Here is a 22,400-nt window from a genome sequence, read left to right as displayed (position 1 = left end):
GTCCAGAACAAAGAACCGCTTATGTTAGTGGCTGGGGCGGGGTTATCATGACCAAGGACCAACTAAACCGGTTTTAAAGGTTCACAAGTTGAACCAACTCAGAACCAGCACTGGCACTAGCCCAGAACCAGCTTGGTTTGCCTCAGAAGGAATGCGGGTTGAAGGAACTTCTGCACGGGTTTTGTTTATAGTCAATGATCACAACACACGCACAACGAAACAGCCCGTTAGGATGTGAACAAACTTTATTAGCAACATCTTGCTTGACAGACAGAACAGGAAGTGTGTTTAGTCACTTCCTGCTTTTTCGATAACTTTCCTCATCCACCTGCTCATCCTGAACACGTGAGTGTAGAAGCCGTACTTTCCGTCCCGGTCGCAGCCTTCACCCCACGACACGATCCCCATCTGATACCAGCGATTCTCTGCTGGGTACTGCACAGACAACATTTACAGCATTATGAAGAAGCTCTTCTGTAAGACACAGCCTCCGTTTGGAGGTTTTCTGGGCACAACCAACTGGGAGGAGAACCCGGGTTGACCCAGAACTCACTTCATGCTGGGGAAACAGGTCTGAAATACCCTGCTTAGCCTGCTCCCACCATGACCTGACCCCGGACGAGCAGAAGAGGAGCCTCCTCTTATGTTTGCCCACATGAGGAGTTGAACTTGTTAACAAATACATTAACGGACAGTTTAATTAAACAGCGACATCACCAGTTATTACACGTTTGTCTGCTGACTGTGATCAGTGATTCTCACCTTCATCACAAACGGTCCGCCGCTGTCTCCTTCGCAGGCGTCTCCACGTTTGTCATCTTCTGGTTTGTAACCTGTGACGAACACAGTTTGGAGACTCATTAACAAGAGTTTACCGTCAACAGCCACAAAGCCGTCTGGTTTACTTGTTTTCTCTTCAATAAATAGAAATGATAATGTTACCAGCGCAGAACATGTTGTCTGTGATCCTGACTGCTGTGGAGCTGCGGCAGATTTGCTCATCCACGATTGGTAGATGGATTTGCTGGAGGACTTTGGGTAAATTTCTTGCTGCTGGGTTCCAGGTTTCCTTCAGGTTCCCCCAGCCGGTCACTCGACCCTTAAAGCCTTCAGTCAGCATGCTGTGGGGGAAAACCTCCTTCAGACGACTCACAGAGCACATTCAGAAACTACAAGGTTTATCAACAGCTGACTCAGAAGATGTTTGTGTTCGTCTTACGTCCTGGCGACCTTCTTGCTGGGCAGGCAGACGGGAAAGATCTCATCTGTGAATGTGACCGGCCGTCTCATGTGCAGCAGAGCGATGTCTCGGTTCAGATTGTCCTTCCAGTTGTACTTTGGGTGGACGATGATTTCATCGATTGCGACGATCTTCTCGGTGCCACGCTCAAACCTGGACAGTGTCGTCAATATTCTCATCAGTCTTGTTCTAAGAAATGACTTTAGTCTGTTCACACATGCAGTCAGGAAATCTTACTGGGCCCTGTCGTGTTTTCCCAGACGGACCAGGATGTCGTTGGTGGTGAAGTTCTTGTTCCAGGGCGGGTAGAGGATGCAGTGAGCTGCAGTGAGGATCCATTGATCACTGATCAGACTGGCTCCACACAGCAGCTCCTGAGGGGAGCGCTTGTAGAGCATCACCTGCCTGCAAACACCAACATCTTCACTTCATACAGCAACTTCATACCATTCTACTGATTGTCTTGTTTGTACGATATGGTTACCATGGTTACAGCTTATTGTTTTCTTTGTGGTTACCATGGTGCAGAGGCCACCTCAGCGTCGTCGCCCCCAACGATGCGACTTTCTCTATACGACTCCAGCAGCTCCTCCTCCTTCCTGTCCGTTTTGCCCTTCTTTTCAAACAAGGGCCGCTGTCCACATTCTGCGACACAAGCAGCCAGCGAATGAGTCGACAAACGGGTCGGCACCAGTCGGAGCTGGATTACCTGCTGGAGGACTACTCACCTGCCTCTCCTTGTCCAAATGTGCGAGGATTGAAAAACACTTTCTTGGCCGGCCCCAAGACTGAGCGCTCCCTGCCTTCAGTCTCTGTGGTCTGCATGTCCTCACCCAACGAGTCCTCTGAGGGACAGACAGGTGGAGAGAGACGGACAGGTGGAGAGAGACGGACAGGTTCAGACAGACAGGTGGAGAGAGACGGACAGGTGGAGAGAGACGGACAGGTTCAGACGGACAGGTGGAGAGAGACAGACAGGTGGAGAGAGACGGACAGGTTCAGACAGACAGGTGCAGACAGACAGGTGCAGGACTGTTCTGTATACTCACCACACAGGTGGAGGTCACAGTAGTCGACGGTCACGTTTCCGTTAACCTTGGCGTAGCACCAGGGGCCTTCGGGGTCGTTGTCAGGGTTACGGCACTTGTTGCCAGGCAGGCTGACCTCGGGGATGAACTCTTTGCCTCGACTGAGGGCCGTTGCCTCCGGTGATGACCACAGCAGACAGGTGTGACCTCCCAGGGTCACGGCCAGGTCGCCAACGTAGTCTACACCATAGTTTGGCAAACACTCGCCAGTCCTCACTGGCTCAGGGGCCACGGTGGTCGGGACGAAAGGCTCGCCTGAGGAAGTGGGCGGGTGTTGTACGTGTATGTTTACAATATGTCGTGTAGTTGTAGTACTTCAGTACGAAGTTAGTAGTACTCGCAGATACTCACCACACTTGGGGACGCTGCATTTCTGCTTCGCTATCACCGGGTTTTTGGTGTAACACCAGGGTCCGTCCGCATGGTTGTCAGGGTTACGACAGAAGTTCTCGTGCAGGATGCTGTTTGGTTCTGACGCGTTAAACTCCCTGCAGACAGACAGGTGAGCAGACAGACAGGTGAGCAGACAGGTGAGCAGACAGACAGGTGAGCAGGCAGGTGAGCAGACAGGTGAGCAGACAGGCAGGTGAGCAGACAGGTGAGCAGACAGACAGGTGAGCAGGCAGGTGAGCAGACAGACAGGTGAGCAGACAGACAGGTGGGCAGACAGGTGAGCAGACAGGTGAGCAGACAGACAGGTGAGCAGGCAGGTGAGCAGACAGACAGGTGAGCAGACAGGTGAGCAGACAGGCAGGTGAGCAGACAGGTGAGCAGACAGACAGGTGAGCAGGCAGGTGAGCAGACAGACAGGTGAGCAGGCAGGTGAGCAGACAGGTGAGCAGACAGACAGGTGAGCAGGCAGGTGAGCAGACAGACAGGTGAGCAGGCAGGTGAGCAGACAGACAGGTGAGCAGGCAGACAGGTGAGCAGGCAGGTGAGCAGACAGACAGGTGAGCAGACAGGTGAGCAGACAGACAGGTGAGCAGGCAGGTGAGCAGACAGACAGGTGAGCAGACAGGTGAGCAGACAGACAGGTGAGCAGACAGACAGGTAAGCAGGCAGGTGAGCAGACAGACAGGTGAGCAGACAGGTGAGCAGACAGGCAGGTGAGCAGGCAGGTGAGCAGACAGACAGGTGAGCAGACAGACAGGTGAGCAGACAGGTGAACAGAGTTAGTATAGTTAACATAGTTAGTTAGTTAGTTAAGATGTTAGTGAATACAGTTAGTTAGTGGGTTAGTTACCTTATTATGGGATGTGGGAAGCTGCTGCTCCAGTATTGACACTGGATGCCTGATTCTGTGATGTTGATGTTTCCTGCATAGTTTAGTCCTGTACCAGCAACACACTGACCTGAACACACACACACACACACACACACACACACACACACACACACACACACAGTGGACATGTGTATCTTATAAGATGAACTTTTCCACATTGTTCTGTTCATATTTACCTTCTATACAATGTCTGATGATGTCGATGTTATCTTGAGTTCTAGTCATCTGAGTCCCTTTACAGTCTGAGAGACAGACAGGCAGGCAGACAGACAGACAGACAGACGGGTCAATAGATGTTTGTGTACTCAGGATTGTGTGTGTTTGTGGACTTTGTCCATGTTTGCAGCAAACATCTGATCAAACTTGACTTCATAGAAAAGGAGGATGAAGCTGGTCTTCTCTGCTGCGACTGAAGCAGACGTACTCACCCAGGTATTTGTTCCAGAAGGTCTCCTGTAGCGAGGAGAGAGCGTTTCCTGGTTAGATTGCAGTACTTCTACTTCTACTACTGCAGTAACTCAGTACTCAGATTAATGGACAGTAGAGTGAATGAAATCAGAACTGAGTCGTACTGTTTTGTCCGTCTGTTCAAACACCTCTCTGGCTTCTTCATGGTCACAGATTTCCTCCACACACTCTCGCTCCAGGTTCCCTGCACATTAATAATAATATTAATAATCATGATAACAATACACATTCATTAATCACACTTATGTTTGAATTAGAGGGAGGAATTACTCTTCAGTACTCATTATGCAGACGGGGATTTTTCATCACTTATTACTTTACATACAACTAGCTAGATGTAATTATGCATCATTTATAAGTAACATTAATTTTTTATTAAGTGTGTATTAATAATGAAAATCTACAAAGTAACTGAAGCTTTAAAGAAATTTAGCAAAATAAAAAACACAATCTTTACCCCTGAAACATATGAAATACCAAAGTAAAGTACAAGAACCTCAAAATTGTACTTAAAAGTGAAGGATGTTAGTAAAAGAGTGTCTACAACTGTCAATGTTATATTGAAGCGGACTTCAAAGACTCAAATAATCATTGTTTTGTCAGAATTTTTGTCAAATATTGCTTCATTTTAGAGGCCAGAAGCCAAAAAAGTAACACAAAGTACAAATAACACAAGGCTGAGTAAAGAAGAGCGTCAGAGATAAGTCACCTGGTTTCACCTCCTCAAACAGCTGATTGGCTCGACGGTTCCTGACCAGCACCTGCGAGGCCACGTGGCTGTTGAGGAAAACTGCAGACAGAAACATCTAGATCACCGTTTCCTGCAGGTTTAAAACTGTTTTACGGTCTTTTAACAGCGTGTTTCTGTTATTCTGCTCAAGTCAGCGAGGGCCGGCTAAATATTTCAATCACCTCTCTGAGTATTTTTAACAAGACTGAACATTAAAACCGTCATGAAGGAAGAATTAATGCTTGTAGTACATACAAATATTAAGTAACAGCAGTAATATCGATATTTAAAAATACTCTATTACTGTACAAGTAAAAGTCCTGCATAGAAAAAGTACAGCATCATCAGCAAAATGTTGTACTTTGGTAAAAGTGAAGTCACCCACATGAACAGTACTCGAGTAAAAGTCTTAAAGTACCTGATGGTAAATGTACTCAAGTATCAAAAGTATCAGTAAAGTAACGTACATATACTGTATACTGTGAGTCTGACAGCTTTAGTTACTAGTTACTTTTCAGATTACCTTCCTGTCCAGTGAAAACCACGTAGCTCCAGATGTGTTGATGTTGACTGTGATAAACTGACAGTGTTGTAAAAAGTACCCAGAAGTCGTACTCGAGTAAAAGTCTTAAAGTATCTGATCCATCCATGGAAGTATAAAGTAGCAGAAAATGTTAATACTCAAGTAAAGTACAAGTACCTCTAAGTTTTACTTGAGTAAATGTACCTAGTTACATTCCATCAGTGGTTTTAAGGTTTTTTCTGATGTTTTAAGAAAAGAGATGAAGCTGCAGTAACACTGAAGTACTACACATTTACCAACAAATACTTTTATATATTTCTACATATTAAACTTCTTTTGACTGATTTAATTTGATTCTGTGTACGCTGGCTGTGAAATACTTTGAGCGGCATATATTTGTACACAAAGTATATCGTTTGAAAGTACATTATTAACACTTAATACGACCAATCATAACATCGTCCGACTCCCTGCTGGTAGGAAGTACTTCTAGACTACTTCTAATTCGACGACACCAGTAAAAAGAAGCATGTAGTAAGATGGAGGTACCATGTTGTGCCAGGCAGCCGTGCAGCAGAAACAGCAGTAGAACAGCGGCTGGTTTAAATAATGGTTCCACCATGATCCAGACCTCCAAGCAGATCCTCAGAACCAGATCCAGCAGAGCCTCTCTTCAGTCTGCCTCAGTCTGCCTCTCTTTGTCTGTGCAGGGGATTATTGACCAAAGGGTCAAAGTGTGAGTCGGCCTGATGAGTCGGACATGTTTAATGTGAATCCTCATGTTTACTTTGACTCAGCCAACAGACTGCAGCTCTCTCATGTAGGACAAGTACATGGACACAACTTGTACTGCTACTGTGTACTCTGAAACACCAGCCCACCGAAACACCAGTACAGTCCAAATACACCCCCTCATGACAATGGCATTACCTGACGACAGTGGTCTCCCCAGCAGGAATATGTGCCCTACGACACCGCTACTACTCAGGAATGACCTGAGGAGCGTGACAAAGAGCTCAAGGCATCGACCTGGCCTCCAAATTCCCCATAACTCAATTCTTGTGGATGTTCTTTGACCTGGACCACCCACCGAAACACCAGTACAGTCCAAGTACGCTCCAAACCGCAAAACCTGACCTCCAAATTTCTCTAATCAAGCATCAGTGGGACTCACCAGAACAAGTCCGATCCATGGAGGCCCCAATGTGGATTGATCTTAGCTCTGATCTGTCAGGGTATGGTATAGGACCTCTAGAGATGTCCTGTTGTGACTGGCACCACTGGATCGATTTGTGGGTTGCAAGATGGGCCAAAGACAAAGACCTGGTATCTGATTTCCCCAGATCCTAATCTAATCAAGCATCATGGGAGTCCCCATCATGGATCTGACTTGGCTCTGGGCTGTCTAGGCATGGAAACAGGACATCTGGAGGTGTCCTGTGGTGTCTGGCACCAGCCTGTAGGATCCTTGAGTCCTGTAGGTTGCGAGGTGAGGCCAGAGACAAAGAGCCAAAGTGTCGATCTGGCCTCTGAATTCCCCAGATCCTGATGTGATCAAGCATCTGAAGGACGAGCTGGAACAAATCCAATCCACGGAGGGCAGATATTGCAACCCATGGGACTCAAGGATCCACGGGCAACGCCCTGATGCCAGACACCACAGGACAGCCTGTGTGGCAATGCATCTATGGATCAGAGGCCAGTCTGATCCATGGTGGGGCCTCCATGGATCAGATCTGGATCACCCGTGGATGCTTGATTGATTGGGATTGGGGAATTCAAAGCCCAGGTTGACGCCTTGGGACCTCTGGTCTTTGGCTCCATCTCACAAGACGTGAGTTCGTACCTTGATGGGTCAGAGCCGACTCCAGACACAGGGGGACCTCTATCGTTCAGACTTGGTCCGGCACGTCCCCTGGATGTTCTTGCTCTTTGTCACGTTCCTCTAAATCAGCGATACATCTTGGGATTGGGGCTTGTACCCAGCTCTGATCAATGTATTGATAATCTAGCTGTCCCTAAGGCCTTTGGCTGCTTGGTACATTTCAGTGTTTTATTAATGATATTGTATTAGAAGTTGTCTTCACTGATAAAAACAAACAAGGTGAATATACTTATATATACAATAATATAATGAATGCACAATAAAGTCAACAACACATCTCTACATGTATATAGATGGAGAGGTGCCTAAGCTGCCTATAAGATCTAATACCTGCCTCTAGATGTTGATACTCTGCTCCTTCCTGGTTGTACCTGACGGTGGCGCCAGAGGGAATGACAATGGGTCTGAGCATCTCTGTGACCGATCGGCAGTGACCGTATGAACTTTTGTTCTTCAGCTGTTTGTAAAGACGTCAGCTGTGTAAACGACCAGCTGCTGGGGTCAAAGGTCGGGTTAACATCAGGGTTCAGATCTTGTCCCCTTTCCTCCGCCCACACCTGGAAAACTGTTCAAACAACACAAATGAACAACATGAAGTGAATAAAATGAAGTAAAAGGTAAACTGCAGTTGAACACACGCTGAAGTCCGTTTGATTCTCCACTGATTCTGTCTGACTCGGCACAACGCAGAGCAAATATTTACTCTCAGATACGGAGGTGAAGGTCTGTCGGCAGGGTTCGATCAGGCAGTACGAGACACAAACACTCTGCTGTAGTTTGACTTGTGTACAGCGATGGAAGAAGTATTACATGAAGGCAGAAGTGAGCCGACTCTAACAGTGAGAGGGTTCGACTCCCTGATGAGGACACAAAGGTGTCTTATGGCTCAGGTCAGCTACCTCACAGCCGACAGGCCGAGACGCTCAAGAGCCGACCGAAACAAAACAAAACGGTGTTTATGTCGGGAATGTAATAAAACGAACAGTGAGACGGGTCTTTGAAATCTTCACAAAACAACCACAGAGACACAAATATATAAATATAATATTTATTTTGAATCGCACATCCTGTCACGTTTAAGATGTTGACCTTCTGTTTAGCTTATTGTTGTTGTTGTTATATAGTCAGCTGGCAGTCTGCAGAGGGAGAAGCGAGCCTGGTGTGAAGAGAGTGAGTGTTTGTGAGTGTGTTACTGCTGCACGCTGCCCCACACACGGCAGGGGGCGCTGCTCCTCTCTCACGTTGTTTAGCAGACGCCATTAAAAGCAGCAGAAGAAGAAGCGGCGCTAACAATGGCAGCTTCCACGGAGTTACGGATGGACCAGCTCCCCTCAGACCCGCTGCTGCACGTCCTGTCCTTCCTGGGCTTCAGAGACCTGATCCAGTATGTATCTGAGAGCCGGTCCGCCCTCAGCCCCGAGCTCAGACTGACAGGAAACAGCGTCTGTTTGTTAAAGAGCGGAAGTAAACAAGCTGCAGCGGGCTAGCGGCTGCTGCTAAGCTAACAGGCGGCTAACAACAACACGAACAAACGGCAGCAGTGACAGTGAGCCGAGGACAGCCCGCAGAGACCCGTGCTGCTGGTGGCCGGGGGAGACGTAGAGAAGTTACTGTCAGTGTAATGTTGTCACGCTAGCTTCTGTCGGCTAACAGGACGTTCACTCCGACCACAAGCTAGCAGCTCGTTATCCTAGCATGTAAGCTAGCTGTTTATTTAGTGCCAACCCTACCAGAGAGGCAGAGAGAGACGCTGCTGGTGTTTCCTGACAGAAGCCACTGCAGGCACAAACAAACAGCAGCTGTCATGTAGCATCGAGCTAACATGGAGGTCAGAACCAGAGCTTCAGTACAGTTAGCATCCTGCTAACAGCTGCTAACTGTTTGTTTACGTTTGTTAGCTCGCAGTGGACAGTTAACATGGTTACATTTCATAAAGTAATGATATCATCAGACTGGACTTTAATTATTGTTGGATGATTTTCAGCAGTGGAGGAAGTTTTCATATGATTTAAAGTAAGACGAGTACTGAAGTACTGTCACAGAGACATGGTGTAATATTGCAGCATTGGCCCGGTTGGGAGCAGAATTTCTGTATTTGTACTCAGGTTGTCTGAACAACAAGTCAGAACAGCTGAGGGTTGATTTGCAGGGTTGATTGCTAACTTAGCCCCATAAAGGTATGTCACATTAATAATAATCACACAATAGTCATATTTTTATGAAGTCATTTATTAAAAAAAACATTCAAACAGGATAAAACTAGCTTTTTCTAACAACTTCTTCATTCCTTTTTTTCTTTTCATGACTGACTTTCATTGGTAGTGAAAGTCCCAAAAACAGTTCTTGTCCTCTGAAAAGCGAAGGTGAGCATCACACCTGCTGCATTGCGTGTTGGTGTGTCCTTTACCGCAGTGTCTGCAGCGTCCTCTCCCTGTCTTCACTGGGAGATGCGCAACTAGGTCCTTGCGTACATCCAATGGGAGGTGTGCACATCTCTCGGATGGTCTCTTCGACATTCAGAGGGCTTCCTGATGTCACTGTCTGTGTTGCTGGGCTCCCTTTGCCTGAAGAGGGTCTTCCTCTCTTCCTCTCTTTGGAGTTTGGAGTGTTGTGTTCACCAGGACGGGAGAGGATACTAGCTGTGCCTGAAACTGTCTCCTGTTCGTTGTCTCTTTGCTAGACATCTTGAGAGCTTTGCAGTCCCGCTCGTAGAGGAGCCATTCATTGACCACAGCGAGGATGATGGTGTGCCAGAAGATGTACATGTACCAGCGACGGGATTTGATGGGGAACTTTTGGCTGTAAATGAGTCCAACAAATCCTCACCTCCCCTGTACTTGTTGTAGGCACCAACAATGTAAGGCCTCTCAACTTCAATGTAGGTTCTGGTGGCTTTGTCCCAGCATTGAATCATCTGCACAGGTTCAGGTCCAGCAAAGGATGACACAAGTGTGACGGCCCTGTTGTCAAACCATTCGACAGCACAGATGTTGTGATTCCCCCTCCAATTTCAGATCAATTTATTCAATCTCATAACTGAAGCAGTGACTTCTACACAGTTTCCCTCGGTTCTCCACATCAAAAGCAAACCTGCACAGACAACGACACACGGTTAAATATGTTTATTGACTAAATAATTCAGAGTAAATAAATGAAATGGCAATTTAAATGAATAACGACAAGCAACAGAAAATGTGGAGACTGTAATGACTAATGTGCGGATGGTGAAATCACGGGTTTGGTGAAAGCATTTAAATATTACGAGAGTAATTTTAATACTAATGAAACCGTAGAGTCTTGAGTTTGTAAGGATCAGAAACAGGCTGAGGATGTTTGTTACAGTGTGTCTGTTGTTACATGTGCTGATTAACGTCCGTCTCTCTCCAGTTGTAGTTTTGTGAGCCGGAGGTTGAACGAGTTGTCCAAACACAACCCGCTGTGGAAAACACTCTGCTCCAAACACTGGCTGCTCACAGAGTGAGTACTGTTCACTGTGCTTTGACTAAAGGGACAGTTCAACATCGTGAAGAACACTTCTTCTCTTTTAAACTCTGAGCTGGAGTCAGGATGAATTTAGCTTAGCTTAGCATGAAGACTGAAGGCTGTGTGATCAACAAGACTATGAAGAGACACAAGACGACTTCCATCGTTTGACCTTTGAATGACAAAGTCATCTTGTTGTGGTGAATTAGCTTAACCTGCTGTTTGTCTACATTAACAGTCGTGTGTGTGTGTGTGTGTGTGTGTGTGTGTGTGTGTGTGTGTGTGTGTGTGTGTGTGTGTGTGTGTGTGTGTGTGTGTGTGTGTGTGTGTGTGTGTCTGTGTGTGTGTCTGTGTGTGTGTGTTCAGTGCGGACCGGCTGCAGAGCGGTGTGTCCTGGTACTGTCTGTTCAAACAGTACTACAGAGACCTGGGCCGCTACATGCAGTACTACCCGGTGCTGAAGAGAGCCTGGGAGCAGCTGAAGAGCTTCCTGCAGCAGAGGTGTCCACGCATGATCGCCTCGCTCAAAGGTGACGTCACGGCAGCGACCACAGACGTCCTCCAGCTGTTGTGATCCTGCGTCTTCACTGTCTGTTTGTGTTCCTCATCAGAGGGCGCCACAGAGGTGGAGCTGAACGACATCGAGGCTCAGATCAGCTGCAGACTTCCAGACGACTACCGCTGCTCGTACCGCATCCACAACGGACAGAAACTGGTGATCCCCGGGTCGGTATCAGTCCGATGAGTCTCCTCCAGTCTGTCTGTCTCTCGGTCTTACTGTCTGTCTGTCTGTCGGCAGGCTGATGGGCAGCATGTCCCTGTCGAACCACTACCGGTCGGAGGTGCTGCTGGACGTGGAGACGGCGGCCGGAGGTTTCCAGCAGAGGAAGGGGATGAGACGCTGCCTCCCGCTCACCTTCTGCTTCCACACCGGGCTCAGCCAGTACATGGCTCTGGAGCCGGCGGAGGGGCGCCGGATGTTCGAGAGCTTCTACCCCTGCCCCGTACGTAAACTTCCTGTCCTGTCAAAATAAACCTCACAAAGAGTGCTGAGAGAAAAACTTTGACCAACTAATTAGTGATGAATTTCCCTCAGAGAAGAAGTAAAAAAAAAAAGGTTTCAGTCGAACAACGTCTCTACGGCGGCTCAGAGTGGACAAATGGTTTAACAACAAGAGACTCAAACGACAACGAAGAAGTTTTGTGGCAGATTATGAAATAAATGTAATAAATATAAGTGGAGTGGATTAAAGACTGTATTAAAACATATGACTGTCTTTGTGTTTCAGGATCAGACGGCTCAGGATCCTTCAGCTATCGACATGTTCATCACAGGTCCGTTCAGTCAACATTCACATCTTTTTAGATTTAAACTTCCTGAAGATTAAACTTATAAATATGAGACGCTTCGTATAAGAGCAGAACTCCACTGAGAATCTTCATGTTTTTAAGATTTCTTCAGTCTCACAGTGATGCAGTGATAGTTGTCTGTACATCCACGAGCTCACTGCTAACAGGAACTGCTAACAGCTGATTCGGCTTATATTAATGGAGACTATCTGACAACATGTGAACACATTCTGACTAAAACCATCTCAAGTTGTAGCTGCGTGACTCCACAACAACATCACACTTCCTGTTTACATCCGTCTGACAGAAGGACGGTGAAGAATAATAAGTTTCCTGTGCGTTCAGGTTCCTGTTTCTTGGAGTGGTTCACGACGTACGTCCACAACGTGGTCACAGGAGAATATCCCATCATCAGAGACCAGATCTTCAGGTAGAAATGCATGTGAACAGATACCAGCTCTTTAGTCTGCGCCTTGTCAACGATCGTTCAACGACCGACATGTTCATGACTGTCTGCAGGTATGTGCACGATAAAGGTTGCGTGGCGACCACCGGTGACATCACCGTCTCCGTTTCTACCTCCTTCCTGCCAGAGCTGTCCTCCGTCCATCCACCGCACTTCTTCTTCACCTACCGCATCAGGTACGGCCGGGCGACGTGCTCCTCAAGTAACATCCACCTCATTTTTGTTCGGCGGGAGGAAGTTGTGACCGGTCGTCCATCTTTATATGCGTCTCACAGCGAGGCTCCTCCTGTGTTTTCAGGATAGAGATGTCGAGCGGCGCCTCGCCTGAAGCTGCCTGTCAGCTCGACAGCCGCTACTGGAAGATCACCACCTCCGACGGCAACGTGGAGGAAGTTCAGGGTCCGGGCGTGGTCGGTACGCTGCTCGCATCGCATCACATGATCACCTGAACAGATCCACTGAGGTCAGCTGAGACCACCTGCTCAATCTGTGTGTGTGTGTGTGTGCGTGTGCGTGTGTGCGTGCGTGTGTGTGTGTGTAGGAGAGTTTCCGGTCATGACGCCTGGAAAAGTGCACGAGTACGCCAGCTGCACCACCTTCTCCACCCCGTCAGAGTACATGGAGGGCCACTACACCTTCCACAGACTGGGTGAGCGGCTTGTTGATGATGTGGTGTTCAGATTAATGTGTACAGCCATGATGAGTCTTAATAAAAGCTGTGCAGAGGTTCAGCTCGGTGATGCTCAGTCTCATGTCGTCGTGTCTCTTGTAGCCAATAAGGAGGAAGTTTTCCACGTGGCGATCCCTCGCTTCCACATGGTGTGTCCTCCCTTCAGAGAGCCGGTGGTCCGGACGGTAAAGACACAGTTACACTACCACACGACTGTTGCTGCTGCTCCTTCATGTGTTTAACTTCTGCAGATGTTGTTTCCTAAATGAATCGATCCTTTAAAAGTTATCAGGCCGAAGCTTGTGTCTCTGTGGGAGACGCAGCAATGAAACCAGATTGTTTATTTCTGTTCCTGCATGAAGAGAGGTGATGAAACGCTGTCTGGTGTCTCTACAGCAGAAGGCATCGACCAGTTACACCACTCGCTTTGACGACCACGACGATGACGGCGAGTACTGCGACGGAGACGGCGACGACTTCGGCGACCTGAGAGGAATCAACATGGCTGCCTTGGAGGGAGCGTGGTGCCCTCGACACATCTGACCTCCGACCCCGACACCCCCACTGCAGCGTCGTCAAGGAAACCAGACGGACTGTCAGTTATCCAGATCTGATGGATGATGATTGACGGACAGCGTGGGGGTTCTGGGGCGGGTAGTACCAACCGGAGCCACACACGGGACAGAACCGCGTCGACTTCCAGCCGTCAGTCAAACGGAAGAAAAATGTGAACGAAGTTTTATAGAAAATATTTTTTGTTTGTTTAAACTTCTCTTGTTACGATATGAAACTGTTGGATGAGCTCGGACAGCGACAGCGACGTCGTCTCCTCGGCTGAAAGGATTATCGATACTGCGGGGAAATTAAAATGGCCGCCGCCGTTGCTGCGACTTCCAGTTTAGATGTAGAGAAAGCCGAGTTGAGTCGAGGTGAAGACTTGCAGTGGGTCTCAGAGCCGGGTCTCTCCGTCAGAAGGTTCTGGGTTCTTTAATCTTATATCTCTTTTCTACTGCAGGAACCAAACGAGCCTCACGCAGCCTGAACTCTGCAGAACCGACGGGCTGTTTGATCGTGTCGTCCTCCATGTTGAGTCTTCTCCTTCAGACTACAGGCAGTCAAGCTTGTGTTGGCCGTCTGCAGCCTGAGACGACAGCAGACGCTCGCTGCTCAGAGTACTTTAAATTAAACACGGTCATGTGATCCATGAGTTTAGTCGTGCTAATGGCTAATGTGAGCGCGGCTAATGTGAGCGCGGCTAATGTGGACGAAACATTTCAACAAGTTTCAAAATATTTCAGATCAAACTGTGTGAAGACGTTCATGAATCGTTCATGTAGCGCCATCATCAGGTCAAAGTGTTGATCTGTCCAATTCTTGTGTTTAAGACAGAGTTCCTGCAAAACTGATGACTCTGACGGCTAATTAGCAGTTAGCAGCATGTTACATGATGTCGGACTGGGATAGTGTTTGTGATTGTGGTGTTGGTGACAAAAAGCAGCTTCAGAGACGCGTCGTCACTTTAACTTCCTGCAGTGGAAAAGAGTTGAACAGCTGTTTTCTTCTGGTTTATGAATCATGTCAAGTCTTTAATCGCGCAGAGCTTTTTGTTGAACAGCCGGCAGAGTGTGATTTGTCTAGAACAAACTGGGCTTTTATTTTGGCGGGAGGAAGCAGGAGAGTGTGTCGTGCTTCACATTGTTTTCTGAAACTTGTGTCGCTCTGATGTGACTGGTGGGTTTGTTTTGTATGTTTTGGCTAAATAAACAACAAACACAGACTGTTTACTGTCACGTGATCGGGCTGATGATGTCATCTTCACTGCAGGAGGCAGGTACACACACACACACACACACACACACACACACTCACTCTTTACTGATGTGAAGTGCGTGTGATGATGGTCACACTCATATCATTAAGATGAATCTATAGAACAGTGAAGTGTCTCTAACGCAGATAAGAAATAAGTTTAATAAAAACTCCATTTTTAACTAGAACGACATTATTTAACTGTTCAGTGGTGTTTGTGTGATCCTACAGACAAACAACCAACAACAAACAAACAGAAAACACAACCTGCTTGTGAAGTACCGTCAACATGATGTTTGGTTAACTGCGTCCTGAGGCCCAACAGAACAGCCACATGATGAGTTAGTCTCATTATCCTGACAGATGAACGTTAGCTGGTTTATTAGAAGTTCTGGATCATGGATGATCACTGGACGCTGCTGCTTCTTCTTCTGGGGTTTTCTCCCTCATCATCACACCGTGTTCACAGCGACAGATGATCCTCCTCCTAATTCTTCGATTTAAGAGATAAAAATACTCATGGAAGCAGATTAAAGAAGGAACAAGACTTTCTCCTCACGAGCGTCACCTCTCAGTGTACGCTCGTTAAAACAAGTTGATCAGTAATAATGTTTTGTGCCTTTTAAAACTTTTGCATGTTTCATGACATTTGTTCTCCTGTTGTTCTGTTGTATTTTACTTTTCTGCCTGAAACCTTTTGGCCTGCAGGTGTCTCCAGTGATCACCTGAAGAAATGAACATGTTCAATATTTTGAAAACACCTGAAAACTTTAATAACCTGCAACATAAAATGAAGGTACGACTACAGAAAGCAGCAAATGTTCGTAAAGTTCAGGAATGAGAGGTCCTGTGTTCGTAACGTGTGAAGAGTTTGAGGAAGCGTCAGTCACGGGAGGAAGTTCAAGACATTTAACACAATAAAAGCATCTTCGAAACAAACATTCAGATTATTAAAAAAAAGCTTTATTCACTGTCGAGTCGATGCTGTTTGACACAACTGTAACATTTGAACTGTAAACTGGTTTCATCATAAATCACAGTAATGTGGAAACAGACGGAGTCTTCGTCAGTCATCATCCTCTTCATCCTCCTCCTTTATCACCACCGACGCTCTCCTCCTCTTCCTCCCCACTCTCCTCTCCTCTCCCTCCTCCTCGTTCTCCTCCTCCTCCTCTCCCTCCCCTACTCCTCCTCCACCACCACCACCTACTCCTCCTCCTCCTCCTCCTCCTCCTGCTCCTCCCTCTCCCCCCTCCTCCTCCTCCCGGGCGTTGCAGCGGCTGCAGTGCCTCCTGAAGCCTCCCAGGAAGTGCGACCTGAAGCAGCAGAAGGGGCAGGCGTAGCGTCCGGGCCGGTGGGAGGCGCTGACGTGCTGCTGCAGCCGGCTGGGGAGGAAGAAGGAGCGTTTGCAGTCCTTACAGCTGTACGGACGCTCCACGTCGTGGCAGCGCACCACGTGACTGATGGCAAAACCTGCAAGGACGCACACAGGGAGGCGTTAACCCACAGGTACAGCTCCAGTGACTTACAGGCAGCAGGAAGACGAGTCGGGCAGAAGCATGTAGATAAACCTGCTGTCTGACATTATGAGGGATTCATATATTTGTATATTTGTATATATATATATATATAGTATTTTGGGTTGTTGGCAACTTTATACTTTGTTAAAATGACAAAAAGAGTTTAAACTTGATATCAATAGTAACACACAAGAACAGGTTTGTAATTAGGTTGTAACTTAACATATGAAGATCTGCTTCTTGTTTCATATTTACTTAAAGCTCCCATATTACATCGGTGACGAGTTATTTATTAATGCAACATTTCCAGGCCTGAAAAACAGAACTGTGTTCAACCAACAAAACAAACAACCAACAAAACAACCAACAAAACAAAACAACCAACAACACAACCAACAAAACAAAACAACCAACCAACAACACAACCAACAAAACAACCAACAAAACAAACAACCAACAAAACAAACAACAAAACAACCAACAAGACATCCGTCACCATTTTATGAACCATGCAACTAATCGATTCATCGGCAGTGGACCTTTGTGACTCGGTACCTTTGAGTTTGGTCTTCCAGCCACAGATCAGACACACGAAGCGGTTGGAGATGAAGCGGACCACCTTGGCCGTGGCCTCCATTTCCTCCTTCAGCAGCTCGGCGCTCAGCCCGGCCACCTCCTCCTCCTCCGCCCCGCTGCTCGCCGTCTGCTTGGCGGCGGCGGCATCCCGTTTGATGGCCTGTGCGGCGTACGCTTTGGGGATGTCGTGTTTCCGCACCACGTGGTTGATGCCCAGACCTTTCAGCTTGTTTTTCCAGCCGCAGATCAGACAGTGGTACCCGGCGCCGTCGAACATCAGCACGCTCTCATCGCCTTCGACGTCTCCTTTGACTGACTCCGGCCTCTGGGGGGCGCCGTCTTCCTCGTGTACCTCCACTTCCTCCTCCTCCTCGGCCTCGCTGCTCCTCTTTCTTTTCCGAGCGTCTTTCTCCTCCTCCTCCTCCTCCCCCTTCTCGCTGCCGTCGTCGGCTCCTCCCCCGCCCTCCCTCTCGTCGGTGCAGTGTCTGGAGATGATGTGTTTGTACAGTTTGGTGAAGTCTCGGCTGGTGTAGAAGCAGTCGGAGCAGTGGAACAGCCGGGCCGTGCTCTGGTACATCACGATGTTGCCGAGGCGACCGACCGCTACGGCGTCCAGGCAGGTGGGGTGAGAGGCCGCCATGTGGGACAGCTGGTGGGCGTGACTCTTGGAGTAATGGCCGCAGAGGGGGCACTGGAGGTGAGCCGCCACGCCGCCACCCGCTTCACCACGAGTCTGGATGAGGACAGACATGGCTGCTTCTGCAGAGGCGGGACAGAGACGGATAAAGTTTAACGCATTCAAAAAACATCTGTTTTCATACGTTGAGGCGTAAATAAGCCAAACGTCACGGTGCATTCATGCTCCGCCTGTACATCGATCTTTAGTCGTCCCAGGACACTTTACAGACTGAGCAGGTCTGAAACAAACTGCTTTTGTTGGCATTTAATAGAGACGACCAACTGCTGGACGATATTTCCGCCTGCCGCTGGCCCTTCAGACCCGTAACGACGTATATGTCACCCGATATGCAACAATATGACAACATTGTATTAGTAATTTATAATTATTACGTTCTCAGTGAAGTTTACTTCTTATCTTTGTCACGACTGTTTGATGAACACAGTTGATGGATCATTAAAGAAGAATGTGTTTATCGGCCGATATGTTGACGTCAGAATATCAATAAACTCAAACACCGTTTGTAAATGTTTATATAACCACAATAACAACAAGTGTCAGTCGCTGACGGAGCTCACGCATGTAGGCAACAACCTTTATCAAAGGACAAACGTTTCGATGCCTCGTGCGAACGTGATGTTGACTGACTGTTTCTGAAGTTTTTCCAGATACCAGATCATCTAATGTGTCTGAATACACTTGATTCTCTATTTATCCATAAATATACAATGACAGACATTTGAAGCATCAATACAAGCTTCATACTTTATTTATTTGTTACTATTATTATCATTATTTGATTCATTTCTGTGAAACATTTGCAGTAGAAATGAGTTTCAGAATGAAGATATAAAGTCAGGAGGAGACAATGACTGAGCCTGACTTTACATCATCAGGAGGAGACGATGACTGAGCCTGACTTTATATCATCGGGAGGAGACGATGACTGAGCCTGACTTTATATCATCGGGAGGAGACGATGACTGAGCCTGACTTTATATCATCAGGAGGAGACGATGACTGAGCCTGACTTTATATCATCGGGAGGAGACGATGACTGAGCCTGACTTTATATCATCAGGAGGAGACGATGACTGAGCCTGAATTTATATCATCAGGAGGAGACGATGGCTGAGCCTGACTTTATATCATCAGGAGACGATGGCTGAGCCTGACTTTATATCATCAGGAGGAGACGATGACTGAGCCTGACTTTATATCATCAGGAGGAGATGATGACTGAGCCTGACTTTATATCATCAGGAGGAGACGATGACTGAGCCTGAATTTATATCATCAGGAGGAGACGATGGCTGAGCCTGACTTTATATCATCAGGAGATGATGACTGAGCCTGACTTTATATCATCAGGAGATGATGACTGAGCCTGACTTTATATCATCAGGAGACGATGACTGAGCCTGACTTTATATCATCAGGAGGAGACGATGGCTGAGCCTGACTTTATATCATCAGGAGACGATGGCTGAGCCTGACTTTATATCATCAGGAGGAGACGATGACTGAGCCTGACTTTATATCATCAGGAGGAGATGATGACTGAGCCTGACTTTATATCATCAGGAGGAGACGATGACTGAGCCTGAATTTATATCATCAGGAGGAGACGATGGCTGAGCCTGACTTTATATCATCAGGAGATGATGACTGAGCCTGACTTTATATCATCAGGAGATGATGACTGAGCCTGACTTTATATCATCAGGAGGAGACGATGACTGAGCCTGACTTTATGACTGTATAACTGATTGTTCTGCTATCGTAGTAATGTAATAACAGTTCAGACGCCGCTGCTGACCCACGCTGTGAAACAAGGGACGAGCGGATCGAAGCTAACACGCTAACTCAGAGGCTAACGCGCTTAAAACACAATGAAATGGTGTAAAGTGAGCCGGCCTGCCTCGGCAGCCGGGTGTGTTTATGTGTTTGAAGGCTCCTCAGCCTGAACAGGCGGGTCAGAAACTCCGCAGATGAATCTAAACTTTATTAAATCATCGCGTTTGAACGGAACTCACCGACCAGCTCCGGCCCGCTCGGCCACCGACGCTCACTTCCTGTTTACCTCCGGCACAACCAACCCGCTCGCTTCAGCAGTCTGGCGCTTGACCAATCACAACGATCCCGCTAACCAAGCTCTCGTCCCAATCTCAATTACCGCGAGATCGTAGCTCTGCAACAAACTCAGTGATTTCTCAGATTAAATGGAGATAAATTAATCTACAGCGTCAGTATTAATAAAATACATTTTAATTCTTTTAATTATTATTTTTTAGGTTTATTTTTTGACTCGTTTGTAAAATAAATAAAACATGTAGAGATTTTTAAAGCTGCTGTTGGTTTGTTTCTGAACCAGATACCTGAAGAACTACAAATGAAATCTGTAGTTTGTTTTATAGATGAATCATGTGTTGCTGAGTAACTGGGTTAAACTGTGTGTGTGTGTGTGTGTGTGTGTGTGTGTGTGTGTGTGTGTATCCAGGCCACTCTAAGGTGATTAATGAAGCTATTTCTGTCTGAAGCACACACCTGCTGTGGAGGGAAGAGACGACTACATCTCCCATCAGCCATTTCTGCGTGACATCATTGTCCAGGTGTGTTTGACTTTCATCATGCAGCCCTCTAATTGGCTACTGGGGGAGATCATGAATTAATTTAAAACTACATGGCTTTGGCTCTCAGGCAGCATGTAATCTGTAAAGTAACTAAGTACTTTTAATCAAGTACTGTAACTGTACAAATTCAAGGTGCCTTACTCGAGTACTTCCATTTTCTGTTACTTTACACTTCTGCTCCACTACATTTATTTGATTACTTTAGTTACTAGTGAGAATACTTGCAGTGAGTGTAGTTTTGCTACTTTTACTGAAGTATTCGATTACTTCTTCCACTGAAGGGAGAGGGAGTCAGGGTCGAGCGAGCTTTGGTTTGATAGGAGAGAGAGAGAGAGGAGGGAGGGGGCTTTTATTGTGGTAGAGCGAGGCAGAGGGACAGAGAGAGGGAGAGAGAGGGAGAGATCTGTGTGTGAACTTTCAGTCTTTGCTGCTGAGATTCACTTTCACACACACACACACACACACACACACACACACACGTTGAGCGACATCGGGCGAGCGAGGACAGCATGCTCTGCGCTAAAGGTGAGCGAGTGAGAGAGAGAGAGAGAGAGAGTGGTCGAGATAGAGGGAGGACGAGGATGAATGGAGAAGTTTTAAAATGTAGAAATGCTGCAGAGAAAAGTGTGTGTGTGTGTGTGTGTGTGTGTGTGTGTGTGTGTGTGTGTGTGTGTGCGCTCAGATGTAGGTCATATTGTCCGCTAGCTGTCAGGACTCTGTTAACACACACACACACACACACAGAAGAAAAGGTTAGGGAGATAACAGCGTGTGTGTGTGTGTGTGTGTGTGTGTGTGTGTGTGTGTCTAAAGAAAGATGGTCGAGCGAGCTTTACTTTGAGCACAGAGAGAGAGATTAACAGAGGTGTTGACCAGATTGAGTATTTTTTCAAATTAAAGTGGCCTCCTTCCTTCCTTCTTTCCCGTTGCCATGGTTACTGCGTGTACTAGTACTTGTAGTACTGGAGGAGATACTCCGGGCTGAAGCTGAGTCTTTGTGGCAAAAGTGGAAGTTTTGGGTCAGGAGGCATGCTGAGGTTTGACACGTGCAACTGTGTGTGTGTGTGTGTGTGTGTGTGTGTGTGTGTGTGTGTGTGTGTGTGTGTGTGTGTGTGTGTGTGTGTGTCTGCCGGCCTGTCGAGGCAGGCTGAAACATCCCATTCAGCTTCCAAAACACAGCTGTTTTTCTCTACCACACACACACACACACACACACACATGTCGACCTGCAGCTTTAAAGTTGCCGACGTCGGCACAAGAAACACACGGACTGCACCTTTAATGTTAATCAAAGGAGCAGTTCACAGACGAGCGCTGATGGAAAGTCTCCTGAACTAAAAGTGTAAGTGCAGTTAGCTGAGTCAGCTGTTAGCACGTCCTGCTAGCAGCGAGCTCGTGGACGTGAGACTTCGATCACTGAGACTGAAGGAAACTCAGAAATGTGACTGTTGTAAGGCAGCAGGGACTCTGAGGTCAGGAGGTGTCAGCAGTGCTCCTGCTCCTCTGGCTCTGTCTGTCCTGCTGTCCTTCTCTGCTCGTTGTGAGTCTGTTGAGTGAACACACAGTATCAGCACACACACACACACACGCACACACACACACACACACGCACACACACACACACACACACACACACACACACACACACACACACACACAGCAGTTAAATCCTTCTTTCTTCTTCTTCTACATTTTTCCTGTCAGACCATCAGTCACTGACAGAAGTTCCTCCTCGGAGTGGAGAACATGGTGTTCACCTCGGGAACAGACATTAAACTGTCAGAGGAGACGTGGCTGACTGATGTCGGTCAGGTGACCTCAGCATGACTCTCTGCACACTAAACCAATCAGCCAATCAGCCGATCATTAGATCATTAGATCAATACGACTGAGACCCAGACAGGAAACTCCTGAGGTGAAGATGTGAACAGCTGCGTGTTTGAAAAGGTTCTGCTCGCTCCAGATCTCATCTGACAAACAGGAGGAAGTTCTGGG

The 22,400-nt window shown here is 47.2% G+C and overlaps 3 protein-coding genes across 5 annotated transcripts; 1 reads left to right on the top strand and 2 right to left on the bottom strand.

Annotated features, from left to right (window-relative positions):
- Positions 1 to 227: 227 nt before the first annotated feature.
- f2 (coagulation factor II (thrombin)) lies at positions 228 to 6,020 on the bottom strand. Its single transcript, XM_084347305.1, has 15 exons — positions 5,884 to 6,020; positions 4,791 to 4,871; positions 4,186 to 4,265; positions 4,042 to 4,066; positions 3,790 to 3,855; positions 3,572 to 3,680; positions 2,680 to 2,816; positions 2,290 to 2,583; positions 1,969 to 2,085; positions 1,759 to 1,885; positions 1,478 to 1,645; positions 1,220 to 1,393; positions 943 to 1,121; positions 763 to 833; positions 228 to 435 (listed from the first exon to the last, which is right to left on the bottom strand). The coding sequence occupies exons 1-15, from the start codon at positions 5,954 to 5,956 to the stop codon at positions 289 to 291; spliced, it is 1,848 nt and encodes a 615-aa protein (XP_084203431.1). The 5' UTR covers positions 5,957 to 6,020; the 3' UTR covers positions 228 to 288.
- Positions 6,021 to 8,474: 2,454 nt separating this feature from the next.
- On the top strand, positions 8,475 to 14,983 carry fbxo3 (F-box protein 3). Of its 3 annotated transcripts, none has more exons than XM_084347316.1 (12): positions 8,475 to 8,603; positions 10,607 to 10,696; positions 11,069 to 11,232; positions 11,314 to 11,428; positions 11,502 to 11,706; positions 11,992 to 12,037; positions 12,398 to 12,482; positions 12,572 to 12,694; positions 12,817 to 12,932; positions 13,060 to 13,167; positions 13,291 to 13,373; positions 13,588 to 14,983. In XM_084347316.1, exons 1-12 carry the CDS (start codon positions 8,512 to 8,514, stop codon positions 13,729 to 13,731), a joined length of 1,371 nt encoding a protein of 456 aa, XP_084203442.1. In that variant the 5' UTR covers positions 8,475 to 8,511; the 3' UTR covers positions 13,732 to 14,983. The 3 variants fall into 3 exon arrangements, with proteins under 3 accessions (XP_084203442.1, XP_084203441.1, XP_084203443.1); XM_084347315.1 differs by having other exon boundaries at positions 13,585 to 14,983; XM_084347317.1 differs by lacking the exon at positions 8,475 to 8,603 and adding an exon at positions 9,391 to 10,330 and having other exon boundaries at positions 13,585 to 14,983.
- A 298-nt stretch (positions 14,984 to 15,281) lies between these two features.
- LOC311252949 (uncharacterized protein) lies at positions 15,282 to 19,885 on the bottom strand (the record flags this gene model as incomplete). The annotated part of the gene is made up of 4 exons (XM_084346613.1): positions 19,809 to 19,885; positions 17,073 to 17,852; positions 16,184 to 16,470; positions 15,282 to 15,308 (listed from the first exon to the last, which is right to left on the bottom strand). The coding sequence occupies exons 2-4, from the start codon at positions 17,842 to 17,844 to the stop codon at positions 15,282 to 15,284; spliced, it is 1,086 nt and encodes a 361-aa protein (XP_084202739.1). The 5' UTR covers positions 17,845 to 17,852; positions 19,809 to 19,885.
- Between the last annotated feature and the right edge of the window lie 2,515 nt (positions 19,886 to 22,400).

The sequence above is a fragment of the Pagrus pagrus genome (assembly GCF_965226575.1).
Source record: "Pagrus pagrus genome assembly, chromosome: 24".
Classification (NCBI taxonomy): domain Eukaryota; kingdom Metazoa; phylum Chordata; class Actinopteri; order Spariformes; family Sparidae; genus Pagrus; species Pagrus pagrus.
This window is presented reverse-complemented; position numbering and strand designations above follow the sequence as displayed.